Source organism: Silene latifolia, chromosome 10, assembly GCF_048544455.1.
Source record: "Silene latifolia isolate original U9 population chromosome 10, ASM4854445v1, whole genome shotgun sequence".
Classification (NCBI taxonomy): Eukaryota; Viridiplantae; Streptophyta; class Magnoliopsida; order Caryophyllales; family Caryophyllaceae; genus Silene; species Silene latifolia.
In genome coordinates, this window is record NC_133535.1 from 123,574,573 (window position 1) to 123,591,827 (window position 17,255).

At 36.6% G+C, this 17,255-nt stretch overlaps 2 protein-coding genes across 2 annotated transcripts; both read right to left on the minus strand.

Moving 5' to 3' along the window:
* Nucleotides 1-1,066: 1,066 nt before the first annotated feature.
* Nucleotides 1,067-8,222, minus strand: LOC141605892 (putative protein phosphatase 2C 6). Its single transcript, XM_074424813.1, has 4 exons — nucleotides 7,721-8,222; nucleotides 2,902-3,189; nucleotides 2,268-2,373; nucleotides 1,067-1,684 (listed from the first exon to the last, which is right to left on the minus strand). The coding sequence occupies exons 1-4, from the start codon at nucleotides 8,144-8,146 to the stop codon at nucleotides 1,356-1,358; spliced, it is 1,149 nt and encodes a 382-aa protein (XP_074280914.1). The 5' UTR covers nucleotides 8,147-8,222; the 3' UTR covers nucleotides 1,067-1,355.
* A 7,480-nt stretch (nucleotides 8,223-15,702) lies between these two features.
* Nucleotides 15,703-16,344, minus strand: LOC141608147 (uncharacterized). The gene has a single exon (XM_074427505.1). It carries the CDS (start codon nucleotides 16,342-16,344, stop codon nucleotides 15,703-15,705), a length of 642 nt encoding a protein of 213 aa, XP_074283606.1.
* Between the last annotated feature and the right edge of the window lie 911 nt (nucleotides 16,345-17,255).

Genomic DNA, 17,255 nt, shown 5'->3' on the forward strand with positions numbered 1-17,255 from the left:
CCAACTGCTGAATATAGTCAGTAGAAGAAGGTATGTAGTAGTTAATTATAGTTTCGACGAAATAGGGCCTGCGTTCTTCCATTTCTTCAAGCACAAGAAATCCATCACTCAGAATGCCCTACATGTTAAGAAACCGATCAATTTTATGACAACTTTCCTGGTAAAAAACAGCAGCTTTTAAATTTCTTACAGTAGACTATTAAGAAAGAATAACATTAAGTGAATCCTGTATGAGTCGGGTCTCACGTGTAAAACTATGTCATAGAAGTTCTTAAGGAAAATCAACTACAAAACATCAAAAAATGTCGAAAAAGTATGACTACAATTTGGCTGAAGAAAGGACCTCATCAAACATCAGTTGTCTCTTCTCGGAAATCTGTCTTTGCAACTCGGCTCGACCCATTTCTCAGTATAAGAACTCAGAAGATGAATGAACAAGAGAGATAAAAAGGAGGGCGGCTCGAGAGCTCGATGGTGGATTAAACAGGACCACAGAGGGCTCTAAATATTTGCATTAAACCACCTTACATTAAATTGACAGACCTTTCTTTGATTTTAACATAAATTTCGATAAAATCTCAAGGTATCTGGCAATTTAAACTGAGAATCTATCCTGGTCGTCTGATTTTTTTCCATTCAAATTCAGCATGCCTCGATGTTATTCGCAATAAATCGAATGCTGCCACAATTGTAATAAATTTGGCCTGAATCGAATCGAATCAAATCAAATGAAACTTGGGCCGATTACAGAATAAATAGATTGATTAAAAGAAAATTTACTACAGTACAATCTATATAAAATCATCAAGCATCAATGCCCTTTGAAGTTGTGTTACAAAGTTTTTTTTTTTATTCCACAATTACAACAGCAGATCACCTATCCCTAAATGATTTAGATCGTCACCTGAAACGATAAATGACCCGTAAAATAATGAAAAAGAAACAAGAGTATTAGAGAGAAGATACTAAGATATGAAAACACAATTAAGTAAAACAACGTAGTATACATAATCAGTGCTTGCTTAGTTTTGCACAATTGGCTTTCCACTGCAATAAAGAATGAGAATTCTGAAAAACAATAGAAGTAATTTTTCCTTTTTATATCCCATTTCCGGGTTCATGAATTTCAATCAAACCAGCTACAACGGAGGATCAATCGAATATTTGGCAGTAATACAATGTAGGAGTAATTGTTAGAACACAAACATCATACCATCAGCTTTTGTACAGATAAATAACAATGGCTGCTGAGACTATCTATGATGTCTACCAACGGTCTTTTCGTTTTGAATGTTGTTATCTAGACCTTAAATTTGACTTCTCGACATAAACTAAAAAAATAGATTAAATTCCCATTACCCTGCATTATCATTATTTGCTTGAAGTCTTCTTCTCCTCAATCTAAGGTCAACGACGATGACTGAAATGTTGTCGGAACTGTTTAAACTAATGGCAAGTTGTGTGAGAGTTTCAGCAACCACTTGTGCAGGAGATTTATCGCCTAAAGACTCCTCGGACTTTTGAATTTTTCTAAAGACGCGACGAGCCACATTCCCGACCTTTTCATTTGTCATGACATCCCAAAGACCGTCACTTGCCAATATCAAGCACTCGTCTTCTTCACTTCTTGTTGTGAAAGTTACCTCTGGCACTGGTATTATATATGGACTCATATACCTATCACCTGCAACAATGTTTTAAAATACATGAAAATTCAAAAGAGACAAGGCCGTCAAACATTATGCAGCATCAGATAACCAAGTAAAATTTTCGACCCAAACCGAAAATAAAATCCCGGAGTAGACCCAAACCTGGATTGACCTGATCTGAAACAATTGAGTGGTAAATAACCTGAACTGGAACTGAAGTGATGCAATAACAGCAACCAAAATGTTATAAAACCGGCCTAACTTATAGTGAAGAATAACAGGAATTCGCCACTACCCGTTAAACCAGTACATAGAGCTCCTCAATTCCATAAGAATACACAATTCGCCCTAGGGAAAAACTGTTAGTCATTTTTCTCACCTGTAGAAATCCATCTAAATAGACATCAACACAAAACCTACAATGACTACTTCAAAGGAAATGAATAATGTGAAAAAAAATCCTGCATAAAGAGATGGGTTTTCACTTTTCAGACAAACACAGGTAAGACCCCATTTAGTATCCAGTATCCACAGTAATGCTAAAGTACCAAATCGAGTGAATTGGAAAATAAGAGTGCAGGGGAGTGATAAATTGGTAAAGCTGGTTGAGAGAGAGACCTATCGCTCGGGACATGGCAAGGACTCCTAACACCCTGGCACCGTACCAGTTTATAACTCTCCCGCCCTCTCCTTCAATTCTCGATAACTCATCTGCTCTATCTGGCTGCAAAGGTATACACAAATTTTCACAGTTTAGCCATCTTGTTTCAGGAATAGTAGAATTTGATACTTATTATAGCTACTGATATGCAAAATGCAAAATGAGGGGATAAATTTTCCTGTGTTCAAAAACTGCTTTACCCTCATATCTTACAAGTCGTACCCATGTGACCGGTAAAGAGCACCACTAAATCCTACCCAAGATAAATACCCCTTACCCAAATATCATGCGCTTGCACCAATTTAAAAGCAAACGTAAAACGGATGAGGCAAAAGTAATACTCATGGTTGTACTCATTTATTAACACTTCAAGGTAGCATTCCTTCGGTATGGTAGAGCTTCTAACTTGTAGACATTTCTCTTCACTAATTTGTTTACACCTCCATCTTAGATTTCTCATAAATCAAAATCAAGGGGTTGCTACTAGCCAGGTGTCTTCTTCCACAAAGGTGTCATAAAATTTGTGACAGAGGCGTCCTTTTGTACAAATCAAACATTGACGAACAGCCAGAGATAGAGAATTGGAAGAACCTTATGGTCAACAGACAAAGGAATGGTCTGCCTTCTCTTACATAGGACTGCCCTTGAATCCCCGCAATTTGAAAGAATAATTTGACAGCCTGACACAACCGCTACAACAGCCGTGGAACCCACCATATCCGAGGCCACAGCTTCCATAACGACCTCGTCGTCAGCTCTCCTGAAGCCATTACAGAACGCTTCTTGCCACTTCTTTTGCCACTCATTCCCATGCATTCCTTCCCGATTCAACTCCTCCGCTACAACATCATGCATCCTCTTTGCACAAAAGTCAGCAACCTGTTAACAGTAGTGGAGCCAGGAATTGAAGTTTTGAGGGACAGAAAAGTATATTGAAATTTTTCGAGGGCGAAAAAATAAAGCAATTAGAGGCAGTGAAAAGAAGATTAAATAGCACTTAGTACAATACAAAAATTGCATTTTTCATGAATTTGGAGGGCTGACAGCCCTTGCTGAGCCGCCTTCCTCCCAACATCATCGCAAGACGTACAGTATAATGCTGTTCAGGCAAGAGAATTTGTGGTTATATACTTATATGACACATCCGATATAGTACTTTGTGTGTTCCATCTGAATGTTTATGTTTGCTTTTATAGGGAAATATTTGGAGGGACAGACTAAATAGTGGTTCAAGATTTTGGAGCAAGTAGATTATTATTAGACCTGTGTGATGTGAAATAAGTGAGGAAATGCAGCATGTAACCAAGTCCGATCCCCATCTTATTGTATTATATATATCACACCCATAAATCTGTTGACATCTAATTTTATGCTTGAGGTTTATGAAAAGAGGAATTTACGTTGCACTTCTCTAATTCCGTTCATTGCTTCACTAAATAAAAATAGCCGTACCACCTTTAATGTTTACGATAAGAATGATGCCTTACAAGTTACAAACAAGATGATTTCATAATTTTGAACAAGTACATGCATGTTTTAGTTGAGCAAGTGGAAAGATATACATGTCAAATGGAAGAGGGGAAAGTAAAAGTGATTCGATTGACAATGGAACCCCCCATATTCGAGAGGGAGTCACCCAAAATTGAAATTGCAATGAAATGGTTCGAATGGTCAAAATTGAAAAACGTAATGTATCTAAATGAAAGAGGAGAACTAAAAATTGAATTGAATAAGATAATAAACAAAGCTCAACATCAAAGCTAGCTCCTAGTGTTAATTATTGTCATAGCTGGAATGTCGTGTGTGATTGGCGAAAACAAATATAACCACGTAGCGGTCAATCAGTCATAAACTAATACAAAATCAATAAAGCTCTCTATATGAGCAGAATTAGATCAGACTGAATCAAGAATATTATTATCTATCTCATAATTAACTACTTAATTATTGTTGACCCCCTATCACTGGCCACGTATCTACGATTAGCTTAAATTCCGAATCTTGAGTCATATGCTCCAATAATTAGTTTAACATTAAGCCTAATCAGCGTCCAGCCAAAAGGGGAAATAATATAATCTAGCTAGTCAACTTTAAGAAGAAGAAGAAGAAGAGATCAAAGCATAGCATATGCAGAAACACCAAGTTTATAATCTACATTAAACATATACGTCACCTTACCAAATATCTATATTCATGAAGATGGCTTGCCAACATTTGTAATAAGCTTGTATTTTTTTAAACTCTCAAGTCTACCATAAACAAGCACGTAGCAACCTAAGGAATTAGATATTTAGATAAGATATTGAACATGAAAACATAAGAAAAAGTCATCTTCCACTTCCACCAACGGCATAATACGCAACAACGGAGAAGCTAAGGTTGGCAAGGGACAATGACAACATGTGTACTATACTAAACTATAAATATGCAAGAAGAAGGTGCACTTCCAAGTAACCAATAGCCGCAGACTTTTGACTAGAAATCTAGGACACGTCTAGCTACTTAATTGACAAATCATTGTATTTTCTTACATTAATATTACTTTAATTTTGAATTTTTGAGTAAAAGGAAGGTCAAACTTGGAAGGAAGATAAAAGAACTACAGAAGTACATTTGGTTGTAACTCTTACGACATAAAACGACTTTATAACAGTTAATACTATTCATTTACTGATAGCAATAAGTAAGGTGTAAAGTTAGTAAAAGGTCGTTGTAAGGCAACCATTTGTAATAGAAGTATGCTACCGATTCAACAATTCGTAGGCTTGTAGAATGTAGGCCCAGGAGGCCAGGACATTAGATTAGGAGCACAACACTTCATCACAACCAAAGTTATAAAATTTGTGAAAGTTAATGTGACGATATTTTGAGGTAGTATTCACTATATTTATAACAATAGATAGAGTAATTTAATAATTACACCCTTTTATATACCACTTTTCTAAAATTAGTCCCTTATGAAAACTTTTTAATAATTTACTCCTATAAAATGTTCTCAGGTCAAAAATTACACCCAATTCTACTTTCAGGTGAAAAGTGTTTTAATATGACGAAATTACCCCTGGGTCAATATTTAGACATCCCTCAATTCATTTTTAATTTTGTTCCTATTCTACCAATTACAACTTTTAACCCCAAAAATTTTCCTCAATTTTCCCCCTAATTTACTTCTGTTGTGAATCAACTTGCTTGAAGAATAATTTCTGGGATTTAAACCCCAATTTTTCTGGATAATGCTTAATCTGAAAATGTTGAGGACTTCGTGGACCGTGGTAATACTATTGCAGGAATGCAGCTCCCCTTTTGACATTTTATGCCCCAAAATACCGGGTTTTTGTCATCTGGGCATATGCAGCTTCTTAATAATGTCCGCTCGTTTCGTGTTCCTCATGTTTGGTTATTGAGTTGATTTCAATATACAAATGCTGGACAAAAACCACACTATTCTTGCTTCTAATATTTTAATTTAATACTCCGTAATAAACTTGTAACAAATACATTTCGTAATGTGTAATGTGACTTTGATTGATGCCCCTTGATTGATGCCCAGATGACAAAAAAACCCAGATTTATGTGACTTTACAGAGGTAAGGAATTTGACGATCTATGTCGGAAATATAGTGTCAGCGACGAGTGGTTGTGGCCGGAGTCTGGTGCTGCGGGTGGTGGTAGATGGGATGAGTCGAAAGGGATAGGGTGGTGAGGGCGGTCGGCGTCGTAAATCTAAGGAGGCAGGAGAAGAATGGAGGGAGTGTTAGTTTATGGGTTGAAGGAGGGAGATGAAATGGATTGAAAGAGGGAGGGGTAGTTTCGTCCAAAAATTATACTTTCAAACTGAAAATCTGATTTTTGACGGAAAATGTCGTCTGAAGGTGCAAATGGGTGCAATTTTTGACCTGAGAACATTTGATGGGAGTAAATTATTAAAAAGTTTTCATAAGGGATTAATTTTAGAAAAGTGGTATATAAAAGGGGGTAATTATTAAATTACTCCAATAGATATCAGCCTGAAATTGGAATAAATTTTAAAATCAAGATTTACTATACTCGGAGTACAAGGCCATAAATGTTAAGGAATTACAAATGAATATAGTTCAATTCAAGCATCATCTCTTCTAATTTGACTTAGGATCACATTTCTTGTTTTCCCGGCTTCAACTAAAGAACTATGTCCCCAGTGAAACAATTGCAAATTTGCAAACGATTTATGGAAAAAGGTTGTTTTACCACCCCAATTATCATTTCCGAATGATCACATAATAAGAAGTTATATTATTTATTCAATTAAAAATTAGTAATCATGATATTCGTCTAGTAACAATGTATGTACAAAATTGTTTGAAGCACTCGCGGACTATATAAATTATCACTAAAACCAACTTTCACAAACTTCAATCATAACATGGACATAAATCATACTCCCTCCGATTCTCTATGTTCTTCCACATTTGTTTTTGAGTAGAATTTAGTGGGATGATGATATGTGGATGTAAATGAAAGTAAGAGAGAGAATGTGGGGTCATAAGTTATTATAACCACAAAAGATAGACAAATAAGGAAAGTGGAAGATCATTGTGAATTTGCCGTTTTAGGAAATGTGGAAGATGTTAGAGAATTGGAGGGAGTAGCATTTAGCCATTTACCAACTAAATTACTCCGTGTCATTTAATTATTAGTAGAAAACTATGTTTGAATCACTCAGAGACTATATAAATTACCACTAAAACCAACTTTCACAAATTTCAATCATAACATGGACATGAATCATAGCATTTACCAACTAAATTACTCCGTGTCATTTAATTATTAGTAGAAAACTATGTTTGAATCACTCGGAGACTATAAATTATCACTCAACCCAACTTTTACAAATTTCAATCATAACATGGACAGTTGGACACGAATCGTAGCATTTACCAACTAAATGACTCCGTGTCATTTAATTATTAGTATAATAAAGGGAGTATATCGATCTACAACAGCGACTTGTAGAAAGATTTATTGATCTACCATAGTGACTCATCATGGAATAATGGTACCAAAATAAGTATGGCCTACTTCATATCATACTCATAGTCACGTACAATAAAATACTATACGGAGTACTCCGTATTATTTTAAAAAATTACTCGTAATAATAATTATATATCATAGACAAACATAAATATGGTGATTTGTAACTTATTAATATCACCTATAACGCTATAACGCTCCAATTATATTCCCAATATCGGAAATTTAGGTAAACAAAGTTCATCGCAAATTCACATCATTATTCCGGCGGGCGCGTGCTACACACACTATAATTTGCAGAAATTGAACAAAACCTAATAAATTCAAAATCACCAAAAAATGATCACTAAAACAATGGTGAAGCAATCTTTGAAAGTAATTAGTAGGAAATGAATACCTCGGAGCCGCCATGGCCGTCATAAACAGCAAAGAAATGAACAGGAGAAACATCAGCGGAAGTTCTAGAACCTTCCGCCGTACAACCGCCGGACAATTCACACGTGCGGGAAATAAACGCCGGAACGACGGCGACAGCGTCCTCCATCTCCGATCGCCGTCCAATCACCGTGGTGAAGCCCCAGCTCACCTTGTCCTGCCGTCCGACGCATCTTTCCCTTGCCGTAATCGGCGGCGGCGACGGTAGCTCCGGCAGTGGTGGCGGGATGTCCACGGAAGTGAGGTTAATCTCGCCGGAGGAGGATGATGAGGAGCTTTCGCCAGAGGTGGTGGAGAACAGAGTTGTGACGGTTGATGAGGTTGACGTCGACGGCGAAGGAGGTGGCGGTGGTGATAAGGGAGTTTCGTCGCTGTCGGAGGATTCCATTTGGAGAAAGGAGAAAGAAGGGAGCGAAGGGAAGAGGAATGGTGGGGAGTTAGGAGGGTATATAAAAGGAGGGACTTCCTTGAAAATGATTTAAGAAAAATATAAATTAATTTATTGGGACATCTTATTTTCTTATTATTTTCTCTATACCGATTATTTATTGTACTTTGTTTATTTACTTATTTTGTATTTATTGTCTCATTTAGTTCCCTTTTTTTACTAAATTTCAGCATCATTTCAGTTTACTTTAATTTAATTCAGTTCAGTTTAGTATATTTCTTCACAAATCAATTTTTATTTTAATTTATTTCATTATTTTAATTCAACTTCATCCGTTAAATTCAGTTGCTCTATTAAGTTAAATTTAGTAGAATAAGCGCTAATTTGTTTACTTTTTTTATAATGTGAATGTTTTTTTTAAAAAAACAATTTCCTGCGCATAACCTATTGCACACTTGTCATTCAATACAATAACAATACCGACAATTGTTTTTAAAAAATAATTTCATGAACATAGGGTTTAGCACTGAGCTCTAAGCTCTAAGAAAGTGGGTTAAATATACTCTAATTTGTTTATTTAGGACAAACATAGGATTTAGCACTAGTTTTTTTTTTTTGGTTTTGTCTCCTCTATCATACTTTATATGTTTTAATTTAAACGGGTATTTACCGTTTTAGACAAAAAATTGTGTGCCTATAAAAGGTTCTAAATGTACTTGGTGTATTATATTATTGTACATTCAAATTTATGAGAAAATTGGAATTATTAACGACAAATCGACAATATAATATTTACTCATGAGGGAGAGCATAAACGCTCTAGTGGTCTTACAAACAAAACTGGTATAAAAAAATATTATAGGAACGTCTTCTACTATTTTATGCATCAATTAGACTATCTTAAGGCAGATATATAGGTTAAATCGGGTAAACTTAAATAAGACAAAAATAAAATAATTAATAAATAACACATTACTTCGTATTACTTAACTCGTCTTAAGTTTAAAACAGATATTTTTACTTAAATACTTCCTCATATTCACAATAAACTTCCCCTTTCATTTTGACACATAAATTAAGGAAACACACTACCCTACCATATAAATTTGTACCACACAAATATACTATCACACCATACAATTAAATTTGGACCAAACAAACACTTACTAAAAAAGAAAACAAGAAAGTTATTGTGAATAGACGAAAAAGGAAATACAGAAGTTTATATTGAATATGAGGGATTAAGAATTTGGGTTTATAAAAAGAGTAATTGAAGTTTCAAAGCGTCTTGCTTGTGACAGGCTAATTCCGTCACAAGCTGAAAACCTCTCACAAAAAGGGAGAGGGTATAAGGTGGGGTACCCCTATGTGCTTCCTCACTCACCTCTCATGGGTATTTTGTGAGAGAAAATGATATCCGTCACAAGCTTGTGACGGATATCGCCGACTTTAATGAGATTTTGTGTTGAAGCTTAGAGAAAAAGAACAATTAGTCTTGTTGAAGACGGGTCGGAGCAAGTGACGGATAATGTCACTCACAAAACGGATAGAGGGGACAAGGTGGGGACACCTCCACGTGCTTCCCTCTCTCCTCTATTTGGGTAATTTATGAGGAAAAATGGTATCCGTCATTCCAAAGTGACGGATACTTGCCGTCAGAAATGAGATTTTGTGGAAAAAGAAAGAGGAAGGAAAAAGAGGGAAGGTAGGAGAAGAGAACACGTGGAAGGGTGAGAAAGGAAGGGAGAGTGATTGATTGGGGGAGCTGATTGGATTTTGTCGAGAATTGTGAAATAAGTCGTACACTTTTATCGCAATTTTTAACTCACCATAATTTGCTTGTCTGGCCACGTGTCCCTCTTTTATATTTAACCAAACCAACATAGTTGGAACACTTGTGTGATCTTCTCCAATCCAAACCAAGTACACTTTTTAATCAATCAATCCAAAACAATAAGAGCATTTATAATCGAGGTTTGTCAACAAAAGTTTATATATTTTTTAGAGTTTTGTTGAAAAATCTTTCTATTGTTGGGAGTGACGGTTGGAATTCATAGATGAGAATGATTACATAATTGTATACAGGTTTGTGGAATTACATGTCAAGTGGTGGTCCCTAAAATTGTACCCAACATATGAAAGAAAAAAATGCATAATTTGAAGTGAGTCTTATAACCTGAATCTTGAAAAGGTTTTTCTATTGTTATGTATAGGTTTGTTATTGGAAAAGTTTGTTAATTTGGTGATGTGTCATTTGACAAAGCTTTTTAGAAGTTCATCTATTTTGTATTAAAATAAACTAAGCTTATGTCATATTCTGCAGTTTGTACTCCATAATTTATTCATACATTTTGTAACTGAGTAAAATTTTGTTAACAATTATAGTTCGCCAAAAAAGTTACACAAATTCTTGCCTAAGACAGAAGAAGTACCATCTCAGTTGTCTGAGGTAGTGATTACAAAGTTAAACGAAATCACAATACTGTAAATGAATATAATGTTTAAATGACCTTATTACATTGTTCCAACATAAATAACTGTAATTAATTAAAATACAATTGCAGCGGAAACTAAATAAAACGATTATTAAATAATGTTTGTCCTTCTAGGTGATCTAGACTGCGAAGTAAATGTCATTCCCTCACGCCCTTCAGCTTCCTTCTAAGCCAGCTTTAATACCTGAAATCAATCTGCTCCTCAATTATTGGTTCATCACAGGCGTTTAACGAATACACGGTCAACCAAACGGTTGAGCAGGAATATCTAAACAACAAGAATAATGCAACAATAAAACAAATCAAATATGCAAATGCTCAAACCCGTTCACAATTCCAACACCCATACACACTTCGAGACACCCATATCAATACTTCGAGACATCCATATAAATACTGATACATGAGGAACATGGGTATAAGTTCAAAACGCATGTTTAAGTCACTCTTGTCTTTCAGATTTGTTCCCTTGATTTAAAAGCTCAATATCTCCGAAAACATGGTTATTTTTGGTGTGATTTTTGTTGGAGATAAAAATACACGGTGTTAGCTTTCCAACAAGTGGTCATACACCTTATTTGGTTAAGTAACGAAAGAGATATGATCCTTTTAAGTTGAGATGTCCAACTTCTACGCGGGTGACGAACTGATTCAAGTTTACTTCCCTAAATCAAGTCTTATTATTAGTTTCCTTATTTTATTTTGCCTAATAAGTTTAAGGTAGGTTGTTTGTTTCTTTGTTGTTTTTTTCCTAATTTTAGCAAGTTGTAATAGAGCAATTTTGCCAATTCTCTAAGGGTCGAGTTTAGGTAGCAGTTTTAGAAGTTCTCTTAGTCGGCCTACTCTACTATAAATAGAGGGCTTTTGTATTCAGTTTTATTCATTGAAGTTTGAGAGTTAATTCAAGTTTTATACTTGTGTGTTCTAATTGCTTGCGAGTTATTAGATTTATTATTTCGTTCTTGCGAGGGTGAGATAATACACATTCATCCTTGCGAGGTTGAGTGACATTCGTGTTCAGTTTTGAGTTACTTGCGAGGGAGGAGAGTTGTTCACGTCATATCCTAGTATTAGTTGAGGGGTCTTACGAGATTGTCACAACTAATTCATATCCCTTTATTTTTCGTGCATATTACATACAAAAACAACAAAAGAATACAATACTTTTATTCCGCTGCAAAATTATCTCTGAAAGTAAAATTGTGTGATTATTTTACATCAAATACTCCGACATACCCATATAAACAATAATAAACTCCGAGACACCCTTTTATATACCCCGCCACCCGTGGTCCGGGTCTTAAAATATCACCCGCCACCCTTGGACAGGGTCTTCATACAACAACAATACAAGTATGCAACATGGATAATAATTAACCAACGGGTAAACAATAGCGATTCTTAACAATAATCATCCAACAACCAACATCCAATTTCAAACAATATTCAACTGTTAAATAATACCAAATCACATTCAAGTTGAGTAGATAACCTAACTTAACAGCAATAATCCAATAATGCAGTCCAAGAATAATAATCAAAAGTACTCCACTTCAAATCCGTCACCTAAATACAATATTTATAATTTAATTATTAATTATTGGATACTTATTATAATTTAATCAATTATAATTTTAATTACGTTAATTATATTTACGTGTAAATTAGTATGCAAAACCCGTTTTCAAAATTAAACCCAAACACCCCATTAACCCGTTAAAACCAACCCAATTTACCACCAACATATACACGGGTAAAACCGTGTTCATCTCCTCCCATAAACCCGCCTAAACCCGACAGCACCAACCGTCTCCGACACCACTCAACCCAGCCACCACTAGCCTGCACCATGACGCACCCAACCAGTCCCTAACCACCAGCCAAACCACCCCCAACAACCCATACCTACAAGCCTTAACTATCTCCCTTAAACCTGACACCATCAACAATACAAACAACAAACAACACACACCACCCTTAACCTCCACCACGACAACCAGTGGCCACCACCGTGGTCTCCTTTAACCCATAGTGGTTCCACCAACTGCCACGACAACCCAGGTCAGTCCACGGCCAAGCCACAGTCAACCCACAACCCAATTTCAACACAAACACCATACAACAACCGTAAACCGACAACCATCGCACCAACCACCACCTGAAACCACCCTGTCACCACCCTTAAGGTCGCCTAACACCGACAAGACAAACCAACCAAGTCCCAAGTTAAGTCGACATAAATATAAGGGTTAAAATCTGTAATACCCGCCCTGTTTAAGGACCCTTTGACCGACCTTATGACCACGGAAGACCTTACTTAGGAGGTGATAAGTGAGAGGATAAGAGACTTATGTAGTTGTTTACTCGACCAAGTGTGGACTACTCAGCCGAGTGGTGGTAACACTCGACCGAGTATGGCTTACTCGGTTGAGTATGAGAGTACTCGACCGAGTATAGCCGCTGTTGATGCGTTATTATAAAACGCAAGTTCGTGAGTCTTATTTCATTTTCGACGGTTCTGTTCCTCTCTAACCCTAATATATATCTCTCTCTCACCTATCACCCACCTTTCCCTACACTCTCATCTAGCCTAGACACTAACCATGGAAGGGGATTGGGTTGCATATGAAGGATGCAAGTGAGGATGTCATCGTTGTCATCGTCGGTTCGTATCGCTAGGTAAGTCGTTGTTTGTTGTCGTCTTTCAGTAGGCCTCTGGGGTAGTCTTGTAATAGGACGTGGTTACCGTTTGTAGGATGCGTCTCGGAGTTTTGCTTGGCTAATTGTTGGATGCATTTTCATGGATTGGCGATAAGGTAGGGTTTCCCTACTCAGTTTACCGTTAATTGATTTAAGATTATGTTTGTCTTGTGTACGATTGATTAATTGTTGATCATTGTTGGAGCATTGGAGTTGGTGTGGTTGTTGTGATGGCTGTTGAGTGGAGTCACTTGCGATTGTGGCTTCACGCCCTAGTTTCGCCCTCTGTGAAACCCGCCACAGAAGGGGATGTGCACATTAATGAACATGGTTATCGCTCGTTGATGAGCGGGGCTTAGGTGGGGATTGGCTGCGGTCCCCCACTGGCGGCGAGGATTACCTATTGCGATGGATAATCTGGCAGGGCTACACACTTCGGTGTGTAGTCGATTACTATGTGAGATCGGGAGTTTGGAGGTGGATGATGATCAGCTGTTTGCCTTTTTGTACATATCTTATTTTGTTATACAGTAAACTGACCCCGTGTTGTGTTTTCAAAACTGTGGTGATCCATTCGGGGATGGTGAGCAGTTGGTTTGGCAAGTACAGTTAGTCATGTTACTTGCGGGCTTGGAAGGGGTTCGAGTAATCACGCTACCGAAGTAGAAGTCCTTGACACTCCAGATTAGTAGTCTTGATAACTATTCTTGTTGTATTTTGTCACTTTGTTCACCTTGTAAAGACTTAAAGTTATTTAATAAATGTTCATTTATTGTTGTTTTGGTCTACTACCTCGAGCTACCAAAATGGTAACACCTTCATACACTGAGGTGGTCCTTGGTAAGGCATCTTGGTGTACGGGGGTGTTACAAAATCCATCTTAAAACCCCACGGCAGCCACCCTTTAGACGCCCAATACGCCACCCACGGTGGTTAACAACGGTCAATACTGGTCTTACTAGAATCACGGCAGTCAACGACAGCTACTAAGGTCAACATCGTAACTCACGGAGGTTTATACGGTGTACATAAGATAATTTAATTGAATAACGCGGTATAAATATAAAATACGACGATCTTACCTTGAGACGATATTTCTTTATAAAATCCTTCTACTTTTCTCCGTTAGATCTTTCTTCCTTACCTTAAGTAAATTATTTGTGTTTTTATGTTGTATAAGATTATGGGGTAGGTAGATTAGCTTATATAGATGTCGGAAGAAAAGAAGGAGGACGTTTCCCAATTTTCAGTTTCCTTATTTTTTTTCCTTTTATTATTATTATTATTACATACTATTATTATTACTATGTATTATTAGTGATATTGTACAATTACACTTACGACACACATCCCCATGTTACACGACTCACACGTGCTACACGTGTTACACTTGAGCTCCAATAATTCCCGTCTCACATTATGTAATTACGGAAAATTCACGTGGTACCCTCGAACTTTTCCATTTTGCACATGGTACCCAACTTTTTATGTTTGTGTATATTGTACCCTCCATGTTTGGTTTTTATGCACAACATACCCTTTTTGTCGCTGTAAAAGAACTCAATTGTGCATAACTCCTAAATCGGAATTCAGAATCGACCAATTTTTTTTCCTAAAATGGTTATCTCGTCATAATGTACGATTTGTGAAAAAAAATTGTCGACTGACATTTTATAGGTTTTTTTTAAACGAAAATCTCAAATCAACCATATCTTCGATCTTAAATTTCCGAATGACCATTTTCGTTTTATCAATTTATAGATCTCGAAGAGGTAATCAATTTGAAAAAAAAAATTAGTCAATTCCGATTTCTGGTCTATAATTTATGACCAATTGAAAATTTTAAAAACGATAAAAAGGCACGTTGTGCTTGAAAATCAAATTTCAAGGATATTATGTGCACAAACTTAAAAAATTGGGTACCACGTAAAAAATGGCAAAGTTTGAGGGTACCACGTGAATTTTCCGATGTAATTATTTTATTTCCGTCTTACAACTTAATTATCCAATTTATTAAATTATTAAATACCATTTAAAACTCATTTTAATATAATTCTACTGTCTTAAATACAGGGTATTACAATTTACCCTCCTTAAAAAGAACTTTGTCCCTGAAGTTCACCTAAAACATCCAAATGCCTGAAATAATAACCCAAATTAATTCAAATTAAATTTCTTATGAGGTACTTTTATTATCAAACTATCATAAAAATGTCATAAAATACGAGATGTTATATCCTATCCCCCTAAAAAACGGGTTACGTCCCCATAACCAACTTACTTAAACAAAACAAAACTAGGATACTTATCTCGCATTGCAGCTTCAGCTTCCCATGTAGCTTCTTCCACCTTATGATTAGATCATAAAACTTTCACCAATGCTGTCTCACCATTACGAGTCTTCCTCACCTTTCTATCCAAGATCTCCTTAGGCTCCTCAGTATAAGACAAATGCTCATCAATCTCAATATGCCCAGGCTCTAGTACATGAGTAGGATCACTCACATACTTCCTCAACTGTGAAACATGAAATACATTATGGACCCTATCCAAAGCTGAAGGTAGTGCTAAACGGTAAGCTACCCCTCCAACTCTGTCTAAGATCTCATATGGCCTAATATACTTCTGAATCAACTTCCCTTTCTTCCCAAATCTCACCACTCCCCTCATAGGAGACACTTTTAACAACACTTTATCTCCCACATTAAATTCTATATCGGTTCTTTTCAAATCTGCATAGCTTTTCTGTTTATCCTGCGCCGCACGCATCTTTTGACGAATAATGTGCACTTGCTCCACCATTTCCTGTATCCTCTCAGGTCCTAGTACAACAACATCTTCTCTGTCATCCCAACACACTGGACTCATGCACTTCCTCCCATACAATGCTTCAAAAGGCGGCATGCCAATACTAGCATAGTAGCTGTTATTATAAGAAAACTCAGTCAAATCCAACCTCTCCTTAGATGATCCACCAAACTCCATCACACAAGCCCTCAACATATCCTACAATATTTCAATAGTTCTCTCTGTCTTCCCATCTGTAGTTGTATGAAATGTTGTGCTCATCTTCAACTGAATCCCTATCAAAGATTGCAATTCCTACCAGAACTTAGATATAAACCTTGAATCACGATCACAAACAATATCCTTAGGCACACCATGAAGCTTCACCACATTCTTGACATAAGCTTTAGTGAACTCAGCTTTACTCCAAGTATCTTTCATAGGAATGAAGTAAGCTGACTTGGTCAATCGATCCATAATAATCCATATCATATTATTCCCCTTCTGAGTCTTAGGCAACCCCAAAATGAAATCCATCAAAATGCTCTCCCACTTTCGCTCAGGTACATCCAAGGATTAAACTTACCTTGTGGTCTGTTGTGGTCTCCCTTTACTCTTTGACAAACCAAACATCTTGCAACGAACTCAGCAACCTCTTTCTTCATCTTAGGCCACCATAAAGTCTTCTTCAAATCCTTATATAGCTTATCTCCTCCAGGATGAATAGAATATGGAGTAAAATGAGCTTTGATACATGCATTTTATATAGTCTTTTTAAGCCTTTTATGCACGCATTTCCATGTAATTCTCGTTGTTTTATACTACGAAATACCCCGAATAGTCTACTTTGGTTCGTTTGGCTTTAATTGAAGGGATGGATCTGAAAGTAACGGGATCATACCTTTTACTGTCCCTTTAGCCTTCATTTTTGGAGATGGAAGAATTGGAGCAAGACTACCTTTGCCTCAGGAAGCGTGAAGATGTTTTGTATGGCAAATCAACGGATCATATGTAATAATACAGTTTTCTATGTCTATGGGTACCTCATCGAGTGGGACTTACTCTGTCGAGTAAGTAGCTTTTCACGCAAAATAGTAGTCTGCCTGTTGGTTACTCGATCAAGTAAG

Excerpts from the sequence above, each read along its gene's own strand:
- LOC141608147 (XM_074427505.1), bottom strand. The coding sequence starts at position 16,344 with ATGTTGAGGGCTTGTGTGATGGAGTTTGGTGGATCATCTAAGGAGAGG.
- LOC141605892 (XM_074424813.1), bottom strand. The coding sequence starts at position 8,146 with ATGGAATCCTCCGACAGCGACGAAACTCCCTTATCACCACCGCCACCT. Across the intron at positions 2,374-2,901 it reads CTTTGTCTGTTGACCATAAG|CCAGATAGAGCAGATGAGTT; the intron begins GTTCTTCCAATT and ends ATACCTTTGCAG. Across the intron at positions 1,685-2,267 it reads TGCCATGTCCCGAGCGATAG|GTGATAGGTATATGAGTCCA; the intron begins GTCTCTCTCTCA and ends ACATTGTTGCAG.